The 22,908-nt window shown below is 52.1% G+C and overlaps 1 protein-coding gene and 1 long non-coding RNA gene across 3 annotated transcripts in view; both read right to left on the bottom strand.

Annotated features, from left to right (window-relative positions):
• Window positions 1-22,908, bottom strand: part of TIMP2 (TIMP metallopeptidase inhibitor 2) — a 51,108-nt gene that overhangs the window by 4,273 nt on the left and 23,927 nt on the right. The window contains exons 2-4 of the mRNA XM_082603100.1: window positions 10,203-10,303; window positions 7,987-8,095; window positions 18-142 (exon numbers count right to left, since the gene is read on the bottom strand). Coding sequence (XP_082459226.1) covers window positions 18-142; window positions 7,987-8,095; window positions 10,203-10,303 — 335 coding nt within the window. The remainder of the gene's footprint in view (window positions 1-17; window positions 143-7,986; window positions 8,096-10,202; window positions 10,304-22,908) is intronic.
• LOC309793004 lies at window positions 10,310-21,539 on the bottom strand. 2 transcript variants are annotated; one of them, XR_014291848.1, is made up of 4 exons: window positions 21,334-21,539; window positions 18,575-20,868; window positions 10,761-10,874; window positions 10,310-10,626 (listed from the first exon to the last, which is right to left on the bottom strand). It is a non-coding gene; the product is annotated as an uncharacterized lncRNA (long non-coding RNA). The 2 variants fall into 2 exon arrangements; XR_014291849.1 differs by lacking the exon at window positions 21,334-21,539 and having other exon boundaries at window positions 18,575-21,287.

The following is a 22,908-nucleotide window of genomic DNA, read 5'->3' as shown; positions in this document are numbered from 1 at the left end:
AGGTAGTGGTGGCTTACCTTGCACTCACAACCCATCTGGTACCTGTGGTTCAGGCTCTTCTTCTGGGTGGTGCTCAGGGTGTCCCAGGGCACGATGAAGTCACAGAGGGTGATGTGCATCTTGCCGTTCCCCTCGGCCTTTCCTGAGTAGACAGGGGTCACCAAGCTCAGGACAAGTTACGGGTTCTCATCCTTCTCCTGCATTTGGATGCGGCTTGGGCATGGGGAGGGTCACTTCTGACAGCACCGTGTGCTGTGGGCTCAGCTGTGTCCCCTCCAAAATTCAGATGTTGAAGCCCTTACCCCTAGCACGTCAGGATGTGACTGAATTAGGAAAGAAGGCCTTTAAAGAATTGATTAAAATGAGGTCATTAGGGTGAATCCTAATCCAATAGGACTGGTGCCCTTATAAGAGGAAGAGATTAGACACAGACAGACACAGAGGGACGACCATGTGGGGACACAGGGAGAAAGTGGCCGTCCACAAGCCACAGAGAGACGCCTCAGAAGAAACCAACCCTGCCAACACCTTGATCTTGGACTTCCAGACTCCAGAATTGTGAGAAAAGAAATTTCTGTTGTTTAACCAGTCTGTGGTTTTCGTTATAGCAACCCGAGCACACTCATACACTGTGGAATATTTATTCTGAGTATAAAAAGAATGCAAGCTCACTGTAGAAAACTTAGAAAAGGTACGAAATAATTTTTTTTTTTTTTTTTTTTTTTTTCTTTTGCGGTACACGGGCCTCTCACTGTTGTGGCCTCTCCCGTTGCGGAGCACAGGCTCCGGACGCGCAGGCTCAGCGGCCATGGCTCACGGGCCCAGCCGCTCCGCGGCATATGGGATCCTCCCAGACCGGGGCACGAACCCGCATCCCCTGAATCGGCAGGCGGACTCTCAACCACTGCGCCACCAGGGAGGCCCCGAAATAATTTTTAAAAACTTCTCTCTTTTCATTACCTAGAGCTGAATTTTGATGCATTTCCTTCCAATATTCTTTTTTTTTTTTTTTGCGGTACGCGGGCCTCTCACTATTGTGGCCTCTCCCGCTGTGGAGCACAGGCTCCGGACGCGCAGGCTCAGGGGCCATGGCTCATGGGCCCAGCTGCTCTGCGGCATGTGGGATCCTCCCGGACCGGGGCACGAACCCGTGTCCCCTGCATTGGCAGGCGGACCCCCAACCACTGTGCCACCAGGGAAGCCCCTTCCAATATTCTTTTATGAACACGTATTCACACACAAAAGATCATGTTGTACGTAGATTGTATTGTTTCCTGGATTTTTCCACCACATATTTATTCCTAAACATTTCCTCCATTTGATGTTGAACGTGTAATTCTGGGTTGTTCCGTTATGAACAGTAAGAACAGAATTTTACAAAATCAGAAATCTGTCCTGAATTCCTTTTATTGGGGATGATGAGACGCTGTTGGTACCTTAGGCTCCTGACTCAGCCTCCTTCCTCCTTTTGTGAAGAGTTATCATTGGTGACAGCCCGGGCATTAGCTGAGCAGGAGAAAAAGACAAGCCAGCATATTCTGGTGACTGACAGAACCTAACGAGGGCCAGGGAGGTCGTCTAAAATCTTGTCCCTCCTGCTACAATGGCACCTTGTCAAGAGGCACAGATGCCTAGTGATGACACCAGAGCCTGGCAGAGAGCGACACGCGATTTCCTCAGAGGCAGACAGGAGCCCCGGGCTGCACCCTCAGCATCTCAGCTTGACAAAGCTGCAGTGCATCCGACTTAATGATCTCAGGCATAGCCCTGGCCACGAACAATCTGCTAATAGAAACATAGCTCAGCGAAGCGCTGATGCAGCTTGTCGTCAACTGTGCCCCATCGGGAGGAAGTGAAACAGAAATCTATTGCCAGGGGAGAGATGAGATGGGCTGCCTGAGGCTGCGAGCGGCACCAGTGACATCGTTTGCCACCTGCCCATCCTTGGCTGGGCAGGTGGCAGGAAGCAGTCCCCAGGTATGAATTCTCATGCTCTTACTTCTTCTTTAAACACGCCTCTTACCTTCAGGAGCTCTATTTTTCCTTGTATCTGTTTAGAGTTGTATGACATTCCAGGTAAAGAAAGGGATCAAGGAGCAGAATGACTACTGTAGCATTCCTGATCCTAATAACTAAAAAAATATATGTTTGGGTGGCCTTAAACTTCAAAAATAGCTATTTTTTTTCTAGGCCTGTAGCTATTTTCTATGAGTTCAGAATAGATGAGGAGCAAAATGGACAGATGGCAAGTAACTCCTTCCCACAGCCTGGTTTCTTCTGGCATTTACTACCTTGCCCAGCCTGGTCATTCATCAGAGGCAGGCTGAGTACTCATTCTAGTCCCTCCCTCCAGACTTCCGTAGCAACTTCCACTGTGTCAGGTGACTGGCACCAATATCCCACTTCACATTGTTCTTTGCCTTTCTTACGTATCTTGTTCCTTAACCAGCTCATAAACGTGAAGGGTAAGGGTTGTGTCTTAATCCTTTTTTATCCATAGTTCCTTGCACATAGTAATGGCTCAATAAAAGTCTGCTGACGATGGCGTGGGTATCTGTTCTAACAATGGGCTTCATTATCTTTTTCTTGCTGTCTTCCTCTTTAATCTTTTCACCACCAATTCAAACTTCCACAGAGAACGGACAAAGGCAGGGCATGGAGATGAAATGGAAATTGTATAGTTTCAGTGGTCCCAGTTACTGGGCTCACATGAGCTTTAACTGTCACGTGTAAATGATGTAGCATCTCAGAATGTTAAAAGGCGACCCCTTTCAGTAGACGTAATTAAGACTTGGTTGGGCACGTGAGCATCTGTCTGCCTTGGAAAAAAAGCAAAGTCTTTCTTGGCTACAGAAAAACAGGAATTAATTAAAATTTGTAACTGAGGGTTGTATGTTTATTTTTCCTTCCGGAGGAGAGAACTGTAGAAGAAAATTACAGGGCCGATTCCATAACAGTTCCTGAACACAAGCGTCTCACGGAGCCAACTCAACATGTGAAGTTGACTCATCAGCCCAGGAGGAGGTGGGCTACCCCAGGCTATGTGGTCACTCGTGGGGCTGCAGCCAGCGCTGGCTGAGTGGTTTACTGCGCCCCGTGATTCTTGGTTAGCCCATTCTGACTCCAGGAAAACAAGATCTAGAGTCTGTTCTTTAGAAATTAAACACCAGATTTGTTCCAGAGCTGTCTCGCCGAGCAAGGGAAGGAAGTCAGATTAGAGACGTCCCTCTGTAATGGGGTGAGTCAGCCACCAGTGGAAGTGCTTTTTATTAATCTTATGTTCCACGGCCAGTTAGGGAACTAAAATGTGTCCCATGTCACTTGCTTGCTTCCAATACTAAATGTGAAGTAGTCAAGATGATAGGCACACAGTTACCACGTGAATTCCTCTTCAAGTGTTTTTAATTTTTTTATTCGTGGAGCTACAATTTGGATGGTTTCATGTGTATGTAGCAAGCTTCTGAAATGTGTGTGGCAATTACTTGTATAACTGTCTTCTGATTCAGCCTGGGGACAATTGAAAGGGCCTGTGATAGGAGCAGCACAGGTCACATACATGTTACATGTTAAATAGCACATATGAATGGCTGAGCTTCCACGTGGGAAAAATATCAATGTTATCACGAGTGACTTGAAATTATGAGGCTTTCTGCATTTGACTCACAATGCTCCCTTTGGACATGAAGTCTTTCCCTTTCAGAAAAGGGTCTGAGCACAACTGATTTTCCCTCCACGTCCCCCAAAAGAAATAAAAGCAACCACCAGCAAACAATCACCACGCAGCCACCACGTGGACCTCCCCTCTTGTCCTGGACCCACCTGCTAAGCAGCCCTGCGGTCTCCTTGCACTCTCGGGGTAAGCGGAATGGGACAGGACCCAAGCCCCACGCTCTGCGGAGACACTGCTGGGGCTCCTGGCTGCTGGACATAAGCCATCTCCCCGTCCTGCCCCAGGATCCGGCCAAAGGGCCCCATGGTCTGGACCACCCATCTCGTGGAATGAAGGGCGGTGCCCCGCTCCTCAGAATCTCGGGGCAAGAGGCAGGTCTGACTCACTGAGAAGGGCCCCAGGAGATGAAATAATGTCCAGAGGCTACTGACCTCGAGGGAGGTGACCAACCATGGCTGCTGGGGCTCAGCTCTCCTGAGTGTGTGCAGACTGGCTATTTGGCACCTCTGGAACAAAAGGTCTGCCTTGACACAGAGGAGGGCAGGTTCTCAGTCCTGGCCGCACACTGGACTCTCCTAGGGAGCTTTACAAATGCTGATGCCGGGGCCCCACCCCTGGAGATTCTGCTTGAATTGGTCTGGGGTGCCGCCTGGGCATCAGGATTTTTGCAAACTCCCTGTAGAATTCCAACGAGCAGTGCATGTGGAGGACTGCTGGGTTAGGCGTTGGGGCAGTGAGACTTCTAAACCTGGACCAGTGATGGAAGAAGCAGAGTGTAACAGACCCAGGGGTCAGGCGGACCAGGGTCTAAATCCTGGCGGCACCATTGCACCACTCCCCGGCAGTGTGACGCTGTCAGGGGTGTGCTGAGAAACGCCTGACCAGCAGCTCTCCTGGGAGGAAAAGCTCTGGTGTGTAGCGTTTGCCCTAATTCTGTGGTGTAAATACTCCCCCTCTGGCCAATTTCAAGCTACCACCATGACATCAACCGAAGTTTAACAATCGGCTTGAAAGTGAAAGTGGGTTCAGGCACACACCACGGGACCTGGGAGCACGGCTCCAACCTCTACTCCTCAGTTTTCCTCATCTGTAAAATGGGGATAATAGGGGGTAGTGAGGATTAAATGGAACCCACATGGAAAACATTTGGAGAACGTCAGCGCCAGGAAAAGGGTGCTCCTATTTCAATTAACAGGGAGCTGGTGAAGCCTGATGTAGAGGCCTTTAAGACAGAGCCTCAGCGTGGGTAAGGATTCAGCTGGGCATGTCTGGAAGCAGGTCCTAGCCCACACTGAGGTCGCTTTTCCACCAGGAGCCGCCCACGACAGGATGCAGGCTCTCTCTCCTTGAATAAGGGCTTCGGCAGCTCTGCAGTTTGGCCAGACAGCCCTTAGAGGGCAGTGTGGAGACCCAGCAGGACGGCTGAGGCTCTCATTTTAAAGGGTGTTAGAGACAAGGACAAAAAAAGGACACAGGAAATTAGAAGCCTTTGATTTGCTAGGGCAATAAGGTCCCTAAGCCAGGTGTGTCTCCGCCAGTGCCATTTCCTGTGCTACTGTGATGTCACAGTCCGGTTGTCAGCTCTCTGCATTGTGATTTTCTCCTCATCCACTTATCTTTCCTACTGTAAAAACAGTAGATACTGCAAATGTGAAATGGTGCAGCTGTTTTGTAAAACAGTCTGTCAGTTCCTCAAATGGTGAAACACAGAGTCACCGTAGGTCCTGCAGTTCCACTCCTAAGTATCTACCCAAGAGAAATGAAAACACACGTCCAGGCAAAAACTGGCACACACATGTACAGAGCAGCATTGCTCATAATAGACAAAAGGCAGAAACTACCCCAGTGAAATGCTGAATGGATAGGCAAAATGTAGTACATCCATCCCGTGGAATATTATTCGGCCATAAAAAGGAGTGAAGTTCTGATACATGTTACAACATGAACAAAACATTAAAAACATTACAAACTTTAAAAAACATTATGCTGAAAGAAGCCAGACACAAAGGACCATATGTTACATGATTCCATTCGTAAGAAAGTCCAGAGTAAAGAAACCTACAAAGAAACATTAGTAGTTGCTGCGAGCTGGGGTCAGGGGAGAATGGGGGTTAGGAAGGTAATAGCTAATAGGTATAGGGTTTCTTTTTGATTGTGCTGATGGTTGCACACCTCTGTAAATACACCCAGACCCTTGAATTATACACTTTAAATGGGTGAATTGTATGCTGTGTGAATTATATCTCAATAAAGATGTCAAAAAATAATAGGTGCTCAAAATAAAACATTTAGGAAGTTCAGAAGAGCCTATAAAGGAAGGAAAAAATCTCCCATTATCCCCAAGGAGAGGGACAAAAGTCTTGAGGTACTGACAAAGAAACTCACGGAAGCAGGTGCTGGATGTGAGCATTTTGTGGAAGGGAGGGAGGTACTTGTCCAAGGAGAGATTCCAGAAGCCTCCTTGGCCCCGCTGCACCTCCCTCCCTGCAGCACCGCCCTTGCACGGCCAAGGTCAGTACCTTCTCCCGACACTACATCTTCTGGGCCCTGGCACCTGCTAGGGTCTCTGCCTCTTTGTACCTTTTAAGCATTCACTCACTATTCACATTTCCCCACGTGTGAAACTTATCTTACTTTCTTTAACTTCTTCTCCTGTCCCCCCCAGGTGGGAACATGGGCTTCCTGAACAGCAGGGCCCCACGATCTCTCTTCCTGAACTTCCTGCCATGCCGAGCACAGAGCTAGGCACCCAGTGGGCACCCGCCAAACATGTGTCGAAATATGTGAATAACCTGGACGGAAGAAAATCCCCCAAATCATGGAGATTTGGACTTGGAATTAATTTTATGATTAAATTGGGATTTGGGGAACAAAATAGGATGTCGGTCTAGGGGAGGTGTCCTGTCTCTTCTTTTTTCTTAAGTGTGTGATCTGACTCCTACTTTCCCTAGGAGAGGACAGTGAGGTTCCTTGGCTGACCCAGACAGCACCGGCCAGTATAGGGGCCACCAGCTGCAGATGGCTGTTCACATTTACATTTAAATCGATTGCAATGAAGTAAAATGAAAGCCCCAGCACCTCAGTTGCACCAGCCACAGCTCAAGTGCTCAGCAGCCACGTGTGGTTCGTGGCGGCCATACCGGACCGCACGGGCACAGCATTTACAGCATCAGTGGAGGTTCTGTTAGACCGGGGTGGGGGGTCTCAACTTGGGGTGATTCTGCCCCCACCCCGGGAACATTTGGTGATGTCGGAGACGCCACGACTGGGGGGAGGATGTTACAGCAATTAGTGGGTAGAAGCCACGGATGTAGCTAAATATCCTACATGCATAGGAAAAGCCCCCCAACAAAGAATGATCTAGTCTCAAATGTCGATAGTGCTGATTATGAGGACACCTGCTCTGGACTCTGGCGGGGGGAAGCCTAGGTGGGTGGGCAGAGGAGGCAGGAGAAAGAAGTAAAGGGAAATCATTTTATGTAAGAATAAAAGAGTATAACTTTTAAAAGAGATGCAGTGATAGACAAAATGTGGTCTATCCACACAACAGAGTATTATTCAGCCTTAAAAAAGGAGGAAATTCTGACATTTGCTGCAACATGGCTGACCCCTGAGAACATTATGCGCAGTGAAATCAGCCCATCACAAAAGGGCAAACGCTGTAGGAGTCCACTTTTATGAGGTCCCTAGAGGAGTCAGATTCACCGAGACAGAAAGCAGAATGGAGATGGCCAGGGCTGGGGCGAGGGGGAGTTTAACAGGCATGGAGTTTCAGTTTGGGAAGGTGAAAGTTCTGGAGATAGATGGTGGTGATGGTTGTACAACAATGTGAATGTGCTTCATGCCACTGAACTGTCCACCTAAAAATGGCTAAAGTGGTAAATTTTATGTTATATATATTTTATCACAGTAAAAAAAAGAGGGATACAATGAACAAAGCAGCAGGTGAGTAGAGAGCATAATAATATCAAGAGATTTAAAATGAGGTTTCCACTCTCCTTCCCCGCCTCCTGTCCAGGCTTGAGCACTTCCAGCATCTCACCTCTTTTGAGTCCACCTGACCTCACATTTCCTATGAATACCGGTTTACTTTGTTCCTTCCCATTAAGTCACATTGGTTCCACTATTCTAACAAGGGGAATGCCTAGGACGGGAGGAAATTCACTACTTCTCTGACGGGCATTAGGCAGGGAATCCCCGAGACTTCCGAATAGCACTGTGCGTATCGTCAGGGCTCTGTTCCACTTCGAGCCGCCCTGCCTCCCCGCCCCTGGACGGTCTCTAAGAACGTTCCATGCCCATATCCACATACACACCTGCAATGAGATACTCCTTCTTTCCTCCAATGTCCAGCGAGACCCCACACACCGCAGAGGAGGGGGCCGTGTAGATAAACTCTATGTCCTCGTCAGGTCCCTTGAACATCTGGAAAGAGGAGGATGAGGAACGTAAACGAATTGGGCGGCACAGCGACGTTCCCATCCCGAACACGGCGGGGCGCCCCAACCTGCACCCCTGGTACTGCCAACAGGGAAAAGGGGATGGAGATGTACCAGTGAGACAGATTAGAAGACGACCATTCCTAATGCACAGGATTCCCTGGAGTCGCTCTGATTTACTTCTTAGTGTGGCAGTTGTCACCAGGCTGGGCATGAGACTGTCATCCAGAGGGACCCGCCTCAGATAACACACCTGCTCTCCCTACCACCTGTGAAGTCATCTCAGAATCCCTGGGGAGGGGCTTATGTATCTCCAGGTGATTCTGACCCATCACGGAGGATCACCACTTTTGTGTATTTCCAGGAATTTTAAGCACTGGCTACTTGATGGGAACCCGAGCGGAGAGGCACCTCTCAGTTAGGATGAACTCCTTGGGCAAGTGGAGTTTGACTTTTCAACTTGTGATTTTCTTACAGCCTCTTGGGAACAGACCTGCTGCCCAGGTGAAGGGGTGCATTGTTCCAGTGCCCGGGCAGGAAGTGAGAAAGCCACAGCCAAGGAGCTCCTGTGGCCCCATCGGGGACAGTGACAGGCAGTGGCCTGAGTGTGGCCTGAGAACTGCCCTCCACACCAGTTTTGGGGGTGCAGGCTGCTGGAAGCCAGGTGAGCGGGGGTGGGGGTAATGGAAAGGGGAGCGCACGCATGCGCCAGGACCACACAACAGAGGAGGTTAAACACGGCTGTAGATCACAGACACGCGGGCTCCACGATTCCGCACGAACTGCATCAGGACTCTTACTGTGGCTAAACCGAGATTAATGGCGTTGCTTGGTTTTGGGGGGAAGAGTTTCAACAAGCAAACTCAAATGGAACAGGGTCATCCCAATGTCACGATGAACTGGCTTTGCAAGAGCTACACCCCAACTCATGCCAAGAAAGGTTATAAATGACGTCTGTCACCAAAGGGCTGAAAGTGCTTCCTTGCTGTCAACACCTGCCTTCTCACGACCCCTCAATAAGTCGTGAGAGCAGAGATAGCTGTCCTTCCCGCTTCATAAATAGAGGTGTAGGCACTGAGACACTGGGTCACCTCTTTAAATGACACAGGCGCAATGATTAAGCATTTCTTTGACCTTCTGGTAACATTTATGTTCTATTTTTTATTTTTGTAACAAAATTAAATATGGATGGCCACAACTACTAACCAGGTCGAAAAGCTGTTCCTCCAGCTGGAGCCTAGAATCTTCTTCCCTCTTATAGACCAAGTTAGTTATTGTCAACAACAATAACCTTCCATCAGCACTGGTCCTGTCTTCCCAACCTCCCCCCAACGTCCTCCCCCCCTCCCCACCACGTCCTCCCCTCTCTCCCTCCCTCCCAAATACGGGCTCCTTGCCATATGACCTTGAACACAACCACCATTCTGAAAACCTAACAAATGCCACCACCCCCTCGGTCTGCAGCCCCCAATGCCTCCCGTCCCTCCCCTCCCCCGGCGAAGCATCTTCTCCGTCACCGGCCAGGCTGCCATGTCCATTTCTTCCTCAACTCCCCTCTCTCAGGAAGTTGTCCCTAGCACACCTGTCCACAGGCGTCCTCCTCTCTCCAAATCCCCCCTCCTCTTAGAACATAAAGCTAACCAGGCAAGACTAGAGCCCACCTGCAGTTTGGGGGAATTCGGTCATCTGCTCTCGCATTGGTCGTGGGCTCCCAGAGGCAACAGCCAAGTTCCCACTGCCTCTGAACCCGCCATGGAGAGGTGAAGAGGCACTCACAGAACGTTCCACAGATGCTGTGAACTTGGTACCTTAAGGCTGAGGCTCATGAAGATAACACATTTCTGAAATAACCTAGCTGATGGGAACAGACCATGCCCACACAACTTCTCAGCATTTACGGATTAAGGAAAATCAGATCCACTTGTGGCTTGATGCCCTTGCTCCTAGCTGTCTGCCTCAGAGGTGGCTGGACCGAGTCCTAGGGACCCAGTGGTGCACTGAGAAGGTGGGAGAGCCCCGCCTGGTCCCCGGCCCTGCTCCCAAACCTCCCACAGCTCTGCCCAATGCAGCAACCCAGGGACAGTCGCCGTTACCTTTATTTGCTTGATCTCATACTGAATCCGCTTGATGGGGTTGCCGTAGATGTCATTCCCGGAGTCCACCTCCTTCTCACTGACGGCTTTGGCCCTGATCACTGCAAAACAAAGACAGAGAGGTGAGCAGAGTCCCCGAAAGACTGTCCTGGCTCTAAGGAGGGGGCAAGGGGCAGCAGGGAGGTGGGAGGTGAGGGGCAAGATGACCCCAGCCCTGGGTACAGCATCGGACTCCATCCCGAGGGGGATGACCAGGAGTGAAGCTAGAGCCCTCTGTCGACAGAGCCCCAGAGCAGAAGCTCTCGTCCCTCACGACGGGGGGCTGCTGGGGCCGTCACTGATTTGAACAACAGCTCGCTGTTGATGTCATGCTTGAGTGCTCTGAGGCTTTTCTTCTTCCTCCCCAGTGTGTATGTATCTGTGGCTAGGGAAGCAGAGAAGCACACTGACTGGTCTGCAATCCTGATCACGCAGTTAAGGATGGTGAGAGTTCCCACCCCCTATAGCCTACTGGCAGTCAGGCTCTCTTGGGCTGAAGGCAGAGGGGGAGTTACCTACCTACGAGGGGCCCCATCATATTTAGGTTGGGGGTCTTCCATCTAAAAGGTCTATCTTGTCAGCCTCCTAATCTGTCCTCAACGTGTCCCTGAGAGATGTCGCAGGGATGATTCTCTGTAATAACACATATTCTATCAGAGGCACAGCAGAGGAAGGTTGAACATTTTAACTGTTGAATGGGGGGAGGAGACATTTAAGAGCATCTCTAGCAGACATAAGGGACAAATGCCGAGGAAAAAGACCAAACAGAAAGAAGGATGATCCTGGAACGTGACACGAGATGAAGGAGAGGGGAAGAGGTCAGGCTGGGAAGGTTCCGGAATGTTCCCTGGGGCCTGAGGCTGCTCGGGGGCCATGCACCCCAGGGTTTCCTACTAGCAATTAAGCCAAGACTCTGCTCCAACCCATAACCTGACGGGGCGCGGATCAGCAGTTCACCCTGTCACTTGGGCAGAGCCCTCCCTTTTTTCATTTTGAGGCTTATCAGCTGGTGGCACGGCCTGTTTTAACGGCTTTAAAAGCTTTGTCCTCCAAGATTCGGCTGTTCAGGGTCACGCTGGATGAGGGTCACGTGGGTGTGAGCAGAAGAAAGAAACAAGGAGCAGACAGGCTCAGAGGAGCCTCCCACCTCCACTCCCCAATGGGCAGCTGGAATCTCAGAGCCCCCAGGCAGGGCTGTCTTTTCCTGTAGAGCAGGGAGGCCCAGGCACACGGATCTCCATCTGTGCCCATCCCCCTGGACCCCTGAAATGCGCTCTGGATCCCAGCCTGGCACCAGAGCCCCACGCCACAGCCCCAGCGCCCCACCCAGGCCCAAACCCATCCTTATTTTTTCTTCTGTCGGCGCTGAGTCATGACTGGCCAAGGCCACAGGTTCCTGTTTCCCAGGCTGAGCCAGGCCCCAACCTACAAAGCCACATCTAGGAAATGCCACCCTAGAACAGAGGGCCTTGCCCTTGGTAGCTGGTCAACCTGATCCCAGCGTCTCCTCCCACGCCCCACCCATCCTCCCTCCCCAGCACATGTTATCTTTTCTGAGTCCCGTCCTGTCCAGTTCAAACATCTTTTTCGGCGGCACACTGCCCTTGTCTAAAACAGAAGACCCTGTGCAACCTGGTGCCAGCCAGTGACTATTTCGACTGCCGTGGTGGTCCCCCCCTCTTGCTGTTCCACCAGTCCATAATACTCCCTGAATCTGAACCTGCCCAGGGGTGTCCATACCTCTAGACAGGCAAGTTTCTTCTGCCTTGAATGCCATCTCCCTCTCTCTGGAGAACTTCCATTCATCCTTCAAGACCCAGCTGAAATAGCCCTTCCCCATCTTCCCTCTGGGAAATCCTGTCCTCCCGTAGCACTTGGTATATTCCACATCTCTCATCCACTCTGCTGTAAACATCGGTACCCGTCTGCTCAGGGCCCTGGGAGCTTCTAACAGATAGAAGCTACGCTCTAACCACAGAACAGTTAGGGCTCACTATTTGCTGAGCTGACCCTGAGATACTTGGATGGCAGCACAGGTTAGGTTTGTCTTGGTCCCTCTTACGACCTGCCTCATCTATACCTTATTGCAATGCTGCACAAAAAAGTGTTTATGCGAGGGCTTCCCTGGTGGCGCAGTGGTTGACAGTCCGCCTGCCTATGCAGGGGCACGGGTTCGTACCCCGGTCTGGGAGGATCCCACATGCCACGGAGCGGCTGGGCCCGTGAGCCATGGCCACTGAGCTTGCATGTCCGGAGCCTATGCTCCACAACGGGAGAGGCCACAACAGTGAGAGGCCCGCGTACCACAAAAAAAAAAAAAAAAAAAAGTGTTTATGCGAATCAGTAAACAGATTAGTCCTGTCATAAGTTTGCTCTTCCGCAGCATCATCCTCAGCTCATGATATCAAATGAACCAGGAACATCCAAAGGAGATAACAGTTCTAAAAGGAGCAATGCTGCCAGATTTTACTATGGTACACCTAATTCTGCATGCTTTTTGGAACTTTTTGGCACTGCTTTTCTGAGGTCCAGCACCCTGCACAATGCTTACTGCATTATAGGTGATCAATAAACACACTGCTGGCCATTAGAAAATAAGCAAAAAGTCAAAACTACAATGAGGTACCACTGCACATCAGTCAGAATGGCCATCATTAAAAAGTCTAAAATAACAAATGCTGGAAAGGGTGTGGAGAAAAGGGAACCCCCCTACACTGTTGGTGGGAATGTAAATTGGTGCAGCCACTATGGAAAACAGTATGGAGGTTCCTCAAAAAACTAAAAATAGAGTTGCCATATGATCGAGCAATCCCACTCTTGGGCATATATCTGGAGAAAACTATAATTCAAAAAGATACAAGCACCCCTGGGCTTCCCTGGTGGCACAGTGGTTAAGAATCCGCCTGTCAATGCAGAGGACACGGGTTCAAGCCCTGGTCTGGGAAGATCCCACATGCCACGGAGCAACTAAACCCATGTGCCACAACTACTGACCCTATGCTCTAGAGCCCGTGAGCCACAACTACTGAGCCCGAGTGCCACAACTACTGAAGCCCACGCACATAGAGCCCATGCTCTGCAACAAGAGAAGCCACCCAATGAGAAGCCCATGCACCACAACGAAGAAAAGCCCCCACTAGCTGCAACTAGAGAAAAGCTCATGTGCAGCAACAAGGACCCAATGCAGCCAAAAAAAACCAAACAAACAATAAAAGCACCCTTATATTCATAGTAGCACTATTCACAACAGCCAAGACATGGAAACAATCTGAATGTCCATCGACAGATGAATGGATAAAGAAGATGTGGTACATATATACAATGGAGTACTACGCAGCCATAAAAAGAATGAAGTAATGCCATTTGCAGCAACATGGATAGACCTAGAGATGATCATACTAAGCGAAGTCAGAAAGAGAAAGACAAATATCATATGATATCACTTATATGTGGAATCTAAAATATGACACAAATGAACTTATTTATGAAACAGAAACAGACTCACAGACATAGAGAACAGACTTGTGGTTGCCAAGGGGGAGGTGGGGAAGGATTGGGAGGTTGGGATTAGCAGATGCAAACTATTATATACAGGATGGATAAACAACAAGGTCCTACTGTAGAGCCCAGGGAAGTATATTCCATATCCTGTGATAAATCATAATGGAAAAGAATATGAAAAAGAATATATATATATGTATAACTGAATCACTTTGCTGTGCAGCAGAAATTAACAACATTGTAAATCAACTATACTTCAATAAAATTAAAAAAAAAGAAAAGAAAAGAAGCAAAAACTACTCCCAAACAGCCAAGAGACTCCATTCCATTCCACACATCAAGGTCCATGCATTTTTCTCTTATAAAAGCTCCTAAGGCTCCCAGGCAGTCTGAGTTCTTAATTGAAAGGGGGCAGCAGAGGGGCTCCATCCTGCTGTAGCCCCTCCCTGCTGTGTAGCCTCAGGGAAGTTCCCTGACCTCCCTGGGACTAAGCTGCTCACATTGGAAATGGAGACACCGCCGCCAGTATCTGCACACCATCAAGGTGTGGGAGGACTAAGAGATGGGGGGGCACGTGACGCGGTACCTGACACACGATGCAGGTGTAGCTCAGGACAGAACAAACACAGCACCTCGGGGACTTCCCTGGTGGCGCAGTGGTTGAGAATCCACCTGCCAATGCAGGGGACACGGGTTCGATCCCTTGTCCGGGAAGATCCCACATGCCGCGGAGCAACTAAGCCCGTGCGCCACAACTACTGAGCCCACGTGCCACAACTACTGGCCCACGTGCCACAACTACTGAGCCCACGTGCCACAACTACTGAAGCCTGTGCGCTTAGAGCCCATGCTCCGCAACAAGAGAAACCACTGCAGTGGGAAGCCTGTGCACTGCATCGAAGAGCAGCCCCTGCTCACCACAAATAGAGAAAGCCCACGTGCAGCAACGAAGACCCAATGCAGCCAAAAATAAATGAATAAACAAATAAAAATTAAAAAAAGAGAGAAATGGAAGGAAAGAAAGTGAAGCAAGAGAGGAAACAAAGCCCAGTTCTATGGAAACCTTCCCCAAAGTGTTAACACCCTCCAACCATGAAAGAGAAATGCTGGGCACACACCTGTCCACGTGGGTGCCAGGGATCCACAGCGCTACCATCTGGGCTCAGCACCACTCTGCATGGGGTGGGGCAGGGGGACACAGGCAAAGCATTGGCTGATGAATTGATCACAGCCAGAGGCTCCCACAGGCAAGTTACAGATAGGAGACCTGAGGGGCCCCACAAGGGAGGGAGGGCGGGGCAGCAGCACGGCGGACCCCAGCCAACTCGGCTGCGGACATCCCGACCCTCAGCTTTCGGCCCCCGGCATGAGCCAGAGTGGGGACTGTCTTCCATGCCAAGCTCAGGGTTCCGAGTCGGACTGCCTTTTAAGTATAAATCCAAAAAGCATGGGCCCCCTCCTGTTGCCCAAAGGGAAAAACGGGTAAGGTGTGGAAAGGTTTTCAGTAACAGTGTCTGCCTTCGAGGAGATCAAACCCGGGCATGAAGATAGATGATGGACAGGAAAACCAAGAAGCACACTCTTCCCAACTGCCAGTGGCAGACAGAGGAGGCGGCAAGAAGAGCTTTCAGAAATGTGTTCCCTGCACCTAGCGCAATGGGCATAACCCTGAGCTCCAGACTGGGGGCCACTCCAAGTGAGGGATGGGCCTCTCTGAGTCCCAGGCCATTTAAAGGACAGGGCTGGGGAGAAGCAAAGAGACCCAAAGAATCTGGGAAGAAGTTAAAATGGAGGCATGGACTCATGTTTACCAAACGCCCACTGCATGCTGGGCCTGGTGTTTGGCCCTGGGTTGGGAGATCAGCCTAGGTCCTGTCCACCCCCATGAGTGAGCAGCCCTGCTCCACCATCCTGCCCCTGGAGAACCGGAGGCAACTGTAGGAGGGAGAGTCTTTATAAAGATTCCTGCTCTAACCGCTTCGGTCGCAAAAATGATGGCCTCTCCCTGGGCTGCTCAGATTGTTTCTTCTTTCTCTTCTGCCGTTAACACAACATCTGGGTTTGAGATCAAGGGTGATACACTGGCTGATGAATTCACTGTCAGATGTTGGCTACTGGAATGCACAGCCGTGGACTTAATTCAAAGCACAAGCAACCGCAGAGCCCCTGGCCCCACCCCTCAGGCTGTGGACACCACATGACGTCACTTCCCCCACTAGGAGCCTGCAAAAACAATCCCTAGTCCGCCCAGCCAGATTTGGGATGGAAAAGAACGGGGTGGGTGGAAAGTCAAGGTTGTGGACGACGATCCAAAGAACACAGGCTATGTTCAGACTCCGAGAGATGACAACAGCCCAGGCAAAACCAACGGAGGCCAGACTGTGCCACTGCCCTGGGGGGAGGGGACAGGGAGGAGGCTGGCAGGAAACCTGGGGTGTCCTCAGCATACCCTGTGGCCATGGCCGGGCCAGAGGAGCTGCATACTCGACCAACCCAGGCCGATTTAAGTCTCTCCCACACCCCGCCAACATCTCAGTGCTCATGTGTCTGCAGACCTTATTGGGGAAGCAATGGAGATTAACACCAAGGACATAGTCTATGGGGGAGCCCGGCCCTGAAAGAGAACTGCCTGTCAGAAGTTCATTTATGTCACACTGAAATAAACTGAATTATCTTGTCTTACCACGGGCCCAACTTCTCTCCAGAGGAATGCCATATGCTACACGTACGAATGTATCCTGTAGGACCTTTCCCAACGGGGCCACGCAGCTCGGCGTGGGCTCCCGACCCCAGAGCACGGTAAAGCTGTGGATGTCAGGACTCTGACTTTTAGACATTCACGGCCTTGCACCAACACACTCAACACCCCAGAATCCCCAGACCCTAAAGCCTGCCCAGGCAGAGCTTCCGGCTCAGGGAAAAATCACGAGTCTGCCTGCAACAGGTGCGGGAATCTCCAGGATTCGGGAAAACATCCATCTAAATACAAGGTCAAAACCCTGAACCATGTGAGCCTTATGTGTATGCACTGACTCAGGGTGGCAAGAGTGCCTCAGCAGCAGCAGAGGCCACAGTCACCTCCCCACCCACCTACTGCAGCCTCCAGCTGAGATCTGGAAGGGGCGCCCAGCGAGACAGGCATCAACACGGACCTCGCCGCCCTGCTCTTCAGTCCTGGTCACGGCCTCATGGAAAATGCCCAGTGGTCCCTCTGGTGAGGGGCACAGGGTCTCAAAGCCATCCGCTGTGCGGGAGAGGTCAGGGGCTTTCGACTGGCCGGCACATTTGCCAAAGACCCTACTGGCCCCAATCAAGAGTGGGTGGGGGCCACTCTGCTGCTGTGCCTGGAATGCGAGCCCCGGTTTGAGAGTAGAGGGTCACTTGGTCCGTTTCCTTGTCTCTGGGAAAAACTACACGCCAACCATTTCAGAGGAATTCAGAAAGCAACGATTTTGTCCCACACGAGACCCAGGCCCCACTTACTCCAGGCCAGGCTTCGAACCCCCAGCTCTCCAGGTGTGCTCTGCACTGCTGGGGTACTTGGGGAGGGCTGGAGGGTTGCACACTCTTGTCTACACTCTCCGGAGAAGGGGCAGCGCGAGGGTAGACGTCTACACCCTCAAATCACAGAGCTACCAAAGTCCTCGCTGAATGCCTGCAGCTACATCCCGAGGCTGCCTCTTGGGATGAGTCTCTTGTCCCTTTAGGGTGGACACAGTGACACTGTATGGCTGGTTGACCTGGCGGAGGCCCCCTAACCTTTGAATTTTGATGAACTTGCCCCAAGTCCCAGTGGAGGGTGGACTGGGGGGCCTCCATCCCAGCCACCACTAACTCTTAAGGGTAGAGTCAGAACATGAGGGGTGCCCCGCTTCCTGCGTCTACACCCCAGACACACAGCCTGCTGCTCTGCCCCATGAAAGCTGTAATGAAGTGATCATATCTTTCAGAGCCCTGCTCTGGATTACTGAGGGATCCCTAACCGCTTACAAGTCACTAAACCATCTCAGTGGGCTGTGGGGAGCACGGTAAAGACACTGTGAGCCTTTGCAATGGGCTGCATCTGCTTCTTTGGGGTGGGGGGCAGACCGCACCAGCTACAGGGGCAGGGGGCGGGTGGATGATGATTTAGAAAGAGGGTCGTGCTCACATGGACTGCAGACCACTGGGACTCCCCAGGTTTCGGGGCCACGCCCCTCCCTACAGAACAGCACGTGGAAACGGGATGTGGCTGAGCAGCCTGGGAGATGTCACAAGGAATGCATGGCGTCAGCGCTGGCCTGGTGCCCAGAAGGCCGTGGGAGCATCCAGCCCCACCTGCCCCTCTGACCTCACTGTGCACCCAGCCTTCACCTTTCCAGCTGCCCCATGGTGGACATGACCCTGGGGGCTCTCCCCAGGCACTCAGCTCTGCCTTCCCTGGCCTCAATGCCAGGCCCTGTTCAGCCAGGGGTGGAGCAGACCTCCTCCGAATCCGCTTTCAGGGAAATGAAGTAATTAAAAACAGCCCTGTGATGCTGCAGGGAACCGAGGGCTTCTTCCATCCCTGTAGCAGCTGTGAGAGACCAGACCCACCCTCAGGTCCCCCAAACCTCCCCAACCCCAGGAGCCAACAGATGTCCGCGGCAGGGCTGTGGTGTCCAGTGTGAGGGCAAGACTTGGCCAGCGTGACTCAGGCCAGGGTCAAAAACGCCTGGAATGACAACTGCTCAGAGCAGATGTGTTTTTTCAGGAGTGGAGGGTGGGGCAGGGAGAGTGAAGGGTGCAGGACAGACAACAGGAAACAGCAATACAGCCTCAGCCCTGGTCCACGCTGCCCATGAGCCCGGTACCTGGGGATCTGCCAGGCCTGCCCAGTGCTGTTCAAGATTCTAGCACGTACACGTGAGCCGTTGTCCACTGGATGCCCCGTCTCCATGGAGACCAGCTCTCCCATCTCCATTTCCTGGCCCTTTGCTTTGGCTCCCCTTGGGAGCAGGAGGGAAACATCTCTAAAAGCGCCTTGGTGATGCAGACAGAAGCTGCAGCACTCCCCGCCCAACACCCCCAGGACCCAGATAGGACCCCTGACTCAAGCCCCACCACCTTTCCCCCCTTTTCCCTGCGGGCCTAGCAGGATCTCATGCCAGAGGCCTTGGTCACGGTCTCCAAAGCCTTGGGCTCGGGCCCTTCCCATTCACGTGCTGCTGAATCATTTGAAAAAAATGCATCCCGCTCCTGGGAGGATTTGCTGAGAACAGTGCGGCTTTGTGGAGGGAACTGCTGCTTTGCACTTTCTCCGCCAAGACCCCAAGAAGGAGCCAAGCTCAGTCCTGCAAGCCCAAGCCTGGAGCCCGGAGCAGAGTGGGGGCAGGGGCAGGGGCAGGACCAGGCGGGGCATGGGGCGGTGGGCGGGGGGTGGAAGGGAGAGATGCTGAGAGGATTCGCGCCACCCCCGCCCCCCGCGATCCCTCCCCACCCACAAGCTGAGGAAGGGGCTGGACGGACAGCTAAGAAGTGAGGGGCAGCAGACAAGGGTCCTGTCCTCACGCTGCTGCTGGTGGGCCGTGACCTCGGGCAGGTCTCCCCTTCCAGGCTGCCTCATTTTGGGGAGTGAACACTCGAGTGCTGGGCCCGTGGCTCAGGCCCCCGTCCACATGGACAGAGGAGCAGCAGCAGTGGCCCTGGCGTGGGACGTTGAGGCATGTGGTCTGTGGGCCGACTCCAATCCACGGCATTTCTCAGGAGCCAGGAGCAGCGATGGAAAGGCTGGAACCCCAGAGCCACCCTCCCAGCTGCCAGTGTGGAGGGAAGCTGGGTGCGCAGGCTGGGTGGTTCATGCCCCCTCTCCTCGGCTAGTCCTCGTTAGCTTAGCAAGTAAGAGCCCAGGTGGCAGCCCAGCTGCCCCTTGGAGCGGGTGGTGTGTGGTGTGCAGTCCACCCGGCCTCCCGTCTCCAGCCAGGATGAGGGTGGGCTGCACTCCGCCATCAGCTCTCCATCATGTCTCCATCACGTGGAGGGAGGAAGCCGCCCGCATCTCATGGCCTGAAAGAGGGTCCCCTGCCCTCCACCCCAACTTGAAAAACCAATTTTCCCATTATTTTACATTTCTGAGATTCTGGATATTCTCATACACACTACAACCTCGCACCTGGCTGGGCAGGGGAGGGGACAGGCATAAGGACCCTCAGAGCAGCACACGTGGAATGCGGGGTCACATCCAAACCGAGGGTGCCCACCGGCCCCTCCAGGGCTGGAGCCGTCACACTGTCGAGGGAGAAGTTCTGTCCCTGCTTCCGAAGTGTCCTGGTCCTTGTCGGTCACTGCTGGCCCGCACCTGCCTGTGGACAGCGGACCTTGCAGCAGGTGCCGTCTTCTGCCTGTGGATCCCTTGGGCAAACGGAGGGCCTGTCCACCAGCAGGCCGGCCACGGAGGCCTTCCCTAGCGGCTGCCGTCTGGGGAGGACTCACTGGCTGGGCTGCAAGGAAGTGACCTGACAACACGCGAGTGAAACAGGAACGGGGTAGCTGCCCCCAAAAGTGGGGGGATGAATCACAAAACCAGGGGAAAGCTCTAGAAGATGCAGTTTCAGAGAGGAAGAGCCCATGAGGGAGGGAGGGAGGATGCGTGGGGAAGGCCGCTGGGGGAGGACCCTTTAGGAGGAGCCACTGTGTCGGGGTCCCCACTGCCCCCTGGCAGTACTGGGCAGAACCCTTCCAGGTGGCGCTGTCCCAGGGCTCTGGGCACCATAGTCCAGTCATGTCAAAGTGACCAACAGGGAGTGAAGGCACTGTCTTCTGGGATCCCAGCCCACCCCCTGGATACCAATGAGAGATGGAAGTTACCGGTGACATCTCCATCAGGAATCACTGGAGGGTCAGCTTTTTGCGGGCGGCGGGCAGGGGAAGTCCTGGAGGGCTGTTTCATTACCCACGTCACTGACCTGGGCAAGGGGGTACCCTGGCCCGCCCCCCTTCAGCCTTCTGCGGGACAGGTGGGAAAGGGCAGGGCGTCTCATCCAGCTTCCAGGGGACAGTGTGGGAGTGACCGTCCAGGCAGAGTTGAGTCAGCCTCCACCACGTCTCGCTGCCCATCCCCCACACCTACTTTTAGCTCAAGTGTGGCCAAGAAGGGACAATTCCTCACCTAGAACACACGGGCCACAAACATGACCTTTGAAAGTGGAAACAAAAATAACACACTTCAAGGCAGGCTTGCCCCTTCATTAGACTGCGGCTCACAGCCCGAGTCACGAGGGTCTCATTACTCAGTGTTTGGGTCCCATCGCGGCCACGGCTTTAAACCCAGTGATCCCACGGCACCCCCTCCACCCTCAGACCGAGGTGATCCCGTAGCGACAGATGGGCATTCCAGCTGAGCACCCACTAAAGGCCAGCGCCCCTCCCCACAGGGAATCCTCATTTGGCCAGGGAGTGACAAAGCTCTCTTGGCCCCAGGACTTTTTTCTTATTCACGTTGGGCTCAGACCAAATTGTTGAGCAGCTCTGCAGCCCTGACCCATGGTATTCCAGAAGCAGGTGAGAGAAACCGGGCTGGGATCAAACATTTTCTCCACCTAAAATGGAAAAGCCACAGACAACGGAGACTCACATGATGGAGACGTGAGATGGTGGAAGGTTCCTCACTCAAGCTATTGATTTTAAAACAAAACTGAAAAACAAACAAACAAACAAAAAACACCTTGTGGGATGCCATTACTGCTCCATACAAATGGTCGCATTCAGGGGTTGTGGGCTGGATGCTCAGAGACACATATCCGGTCAGTCACCCCACCTCTCTGAGTATCCCTCTATCACCATCTGTCATTGTGGTCCCTTGTTACCTATATCCTCCACTAGAACGTGTCCTGTGTGTGTGTTATTCACTGTTCAGCTCCAGTTAAGTGGGGCAGTGTCTGTCACTCAGTACTTGCAAAGGAAAAACAGTATAATATCAGATCAACATTTTCCAGGGACAAAAAAAAAAGGTGAAAATGGGAAGAAAAGGAGGGATGGAACCTTTCCCACACCTACATCCCAGCTGTGGTGTTCAAACATTCCCAAAGCACTTTTTGACGCCAGGCCTTCTGATCCAAATGCATTAGGGATGTAGTTCGCTTTTTGGGAACTGGCACAAAACAGAAGCAGCTATGGAAAGAAGGCTCAGAGGGTCACATGCTATGACGCTGTGGCAAAAATGACACCTACGTGTGACACGAATGAACTAACTATGCTGGGTCCAAAATGCTTCCAAAAGACCATACATGATATAATATCCTTTTTATAGGGTTCAAGCAGAAGTAAAACTAAACAATACAGATTGTGTTCGGGTTGTAGTGCAGTGCAGGGACAACTCCCAAGTTCAGCGGGTGTACGATACAGCTAAGGAGGAAGAGCGCAGAGAAGAGGAAGTAGCACACAGATAAAGCTGGTTTTCAGAAAATATTCCAGATCTTGGGTTTGGGTGGCAGGCTCACGGTTGTTCATTATATTGTCTATACGTGGATGGGCTGGGGTCGCGGCAGACCCTGCCTTCACTCTGTTGGTCACTTTGACACGGCTAGGCTATGATGCCAAACATACATAAGATAAAAAAGGCCATTGATGGCCCAATGATGCCAACATATCAGGAATGAAGAGGATTTATCCCACCCAGTGCATCTGAGGTCCTTGGGAGGGAGGGAGGGAACATCTCCTTCATATGCTAAGTCCAGGGGTCAGTTAGCTCTGGCCCAAGGGCCAAAGCCTGCCTACCACCTATTTTTGTAAATAAAGTCTTATTGGAACTCGATCACACCCATTCATTTATGTGTTGTCTGTGGCTGTCTTCCAGCTGAAAAGGCAGGCGGAGAGCAGGTGCCAGAGACCGTATGGCCAGCAAAGCCTACAATGTTTACTACTGGCTCTTTGCAGAAAAGGTCTGTCCACCCCCATTCCAACCCCTAAGTATGCAACAGGCAGATAAAACCCCACCCAGTGTAGGGTCTCCATGACTGCCAAGGCTTCTGGGTCGGAGGTAAAGCTGGGGGGTAGGGAATCTACCAGACACCCTGGTTCCCCCACCACCGCCAGCCCCAGAAGGAGTCTCTAGGGCTGAGTTGCTGGGAACCACTTCCCCTTTCTTTCTCTATTTCCTCTCTCTTCCTCTTGCTTCCACCCCCTTCTTTCCCTCCCTCTCCCCCTCCTT

This window comes from Mesoplodon mirus, assembly GCF_964341445.2.
Source record: "Mesoplodon mirus genome assembly, chromosome: 18".
In the NCBI taxonomy this organism is placed as follows: domain Eukaryota; kingdom Metazoa; phylum Chordata; class Mammalia; order Artiodactyla; family Ziphiidae; genus Mesoplodon; species Mesoplodon mirus.
Note: the sequence above shows the minus strand (reverse complement) of the source record. Positions and strands in the feature narration are given on the sequence as shown.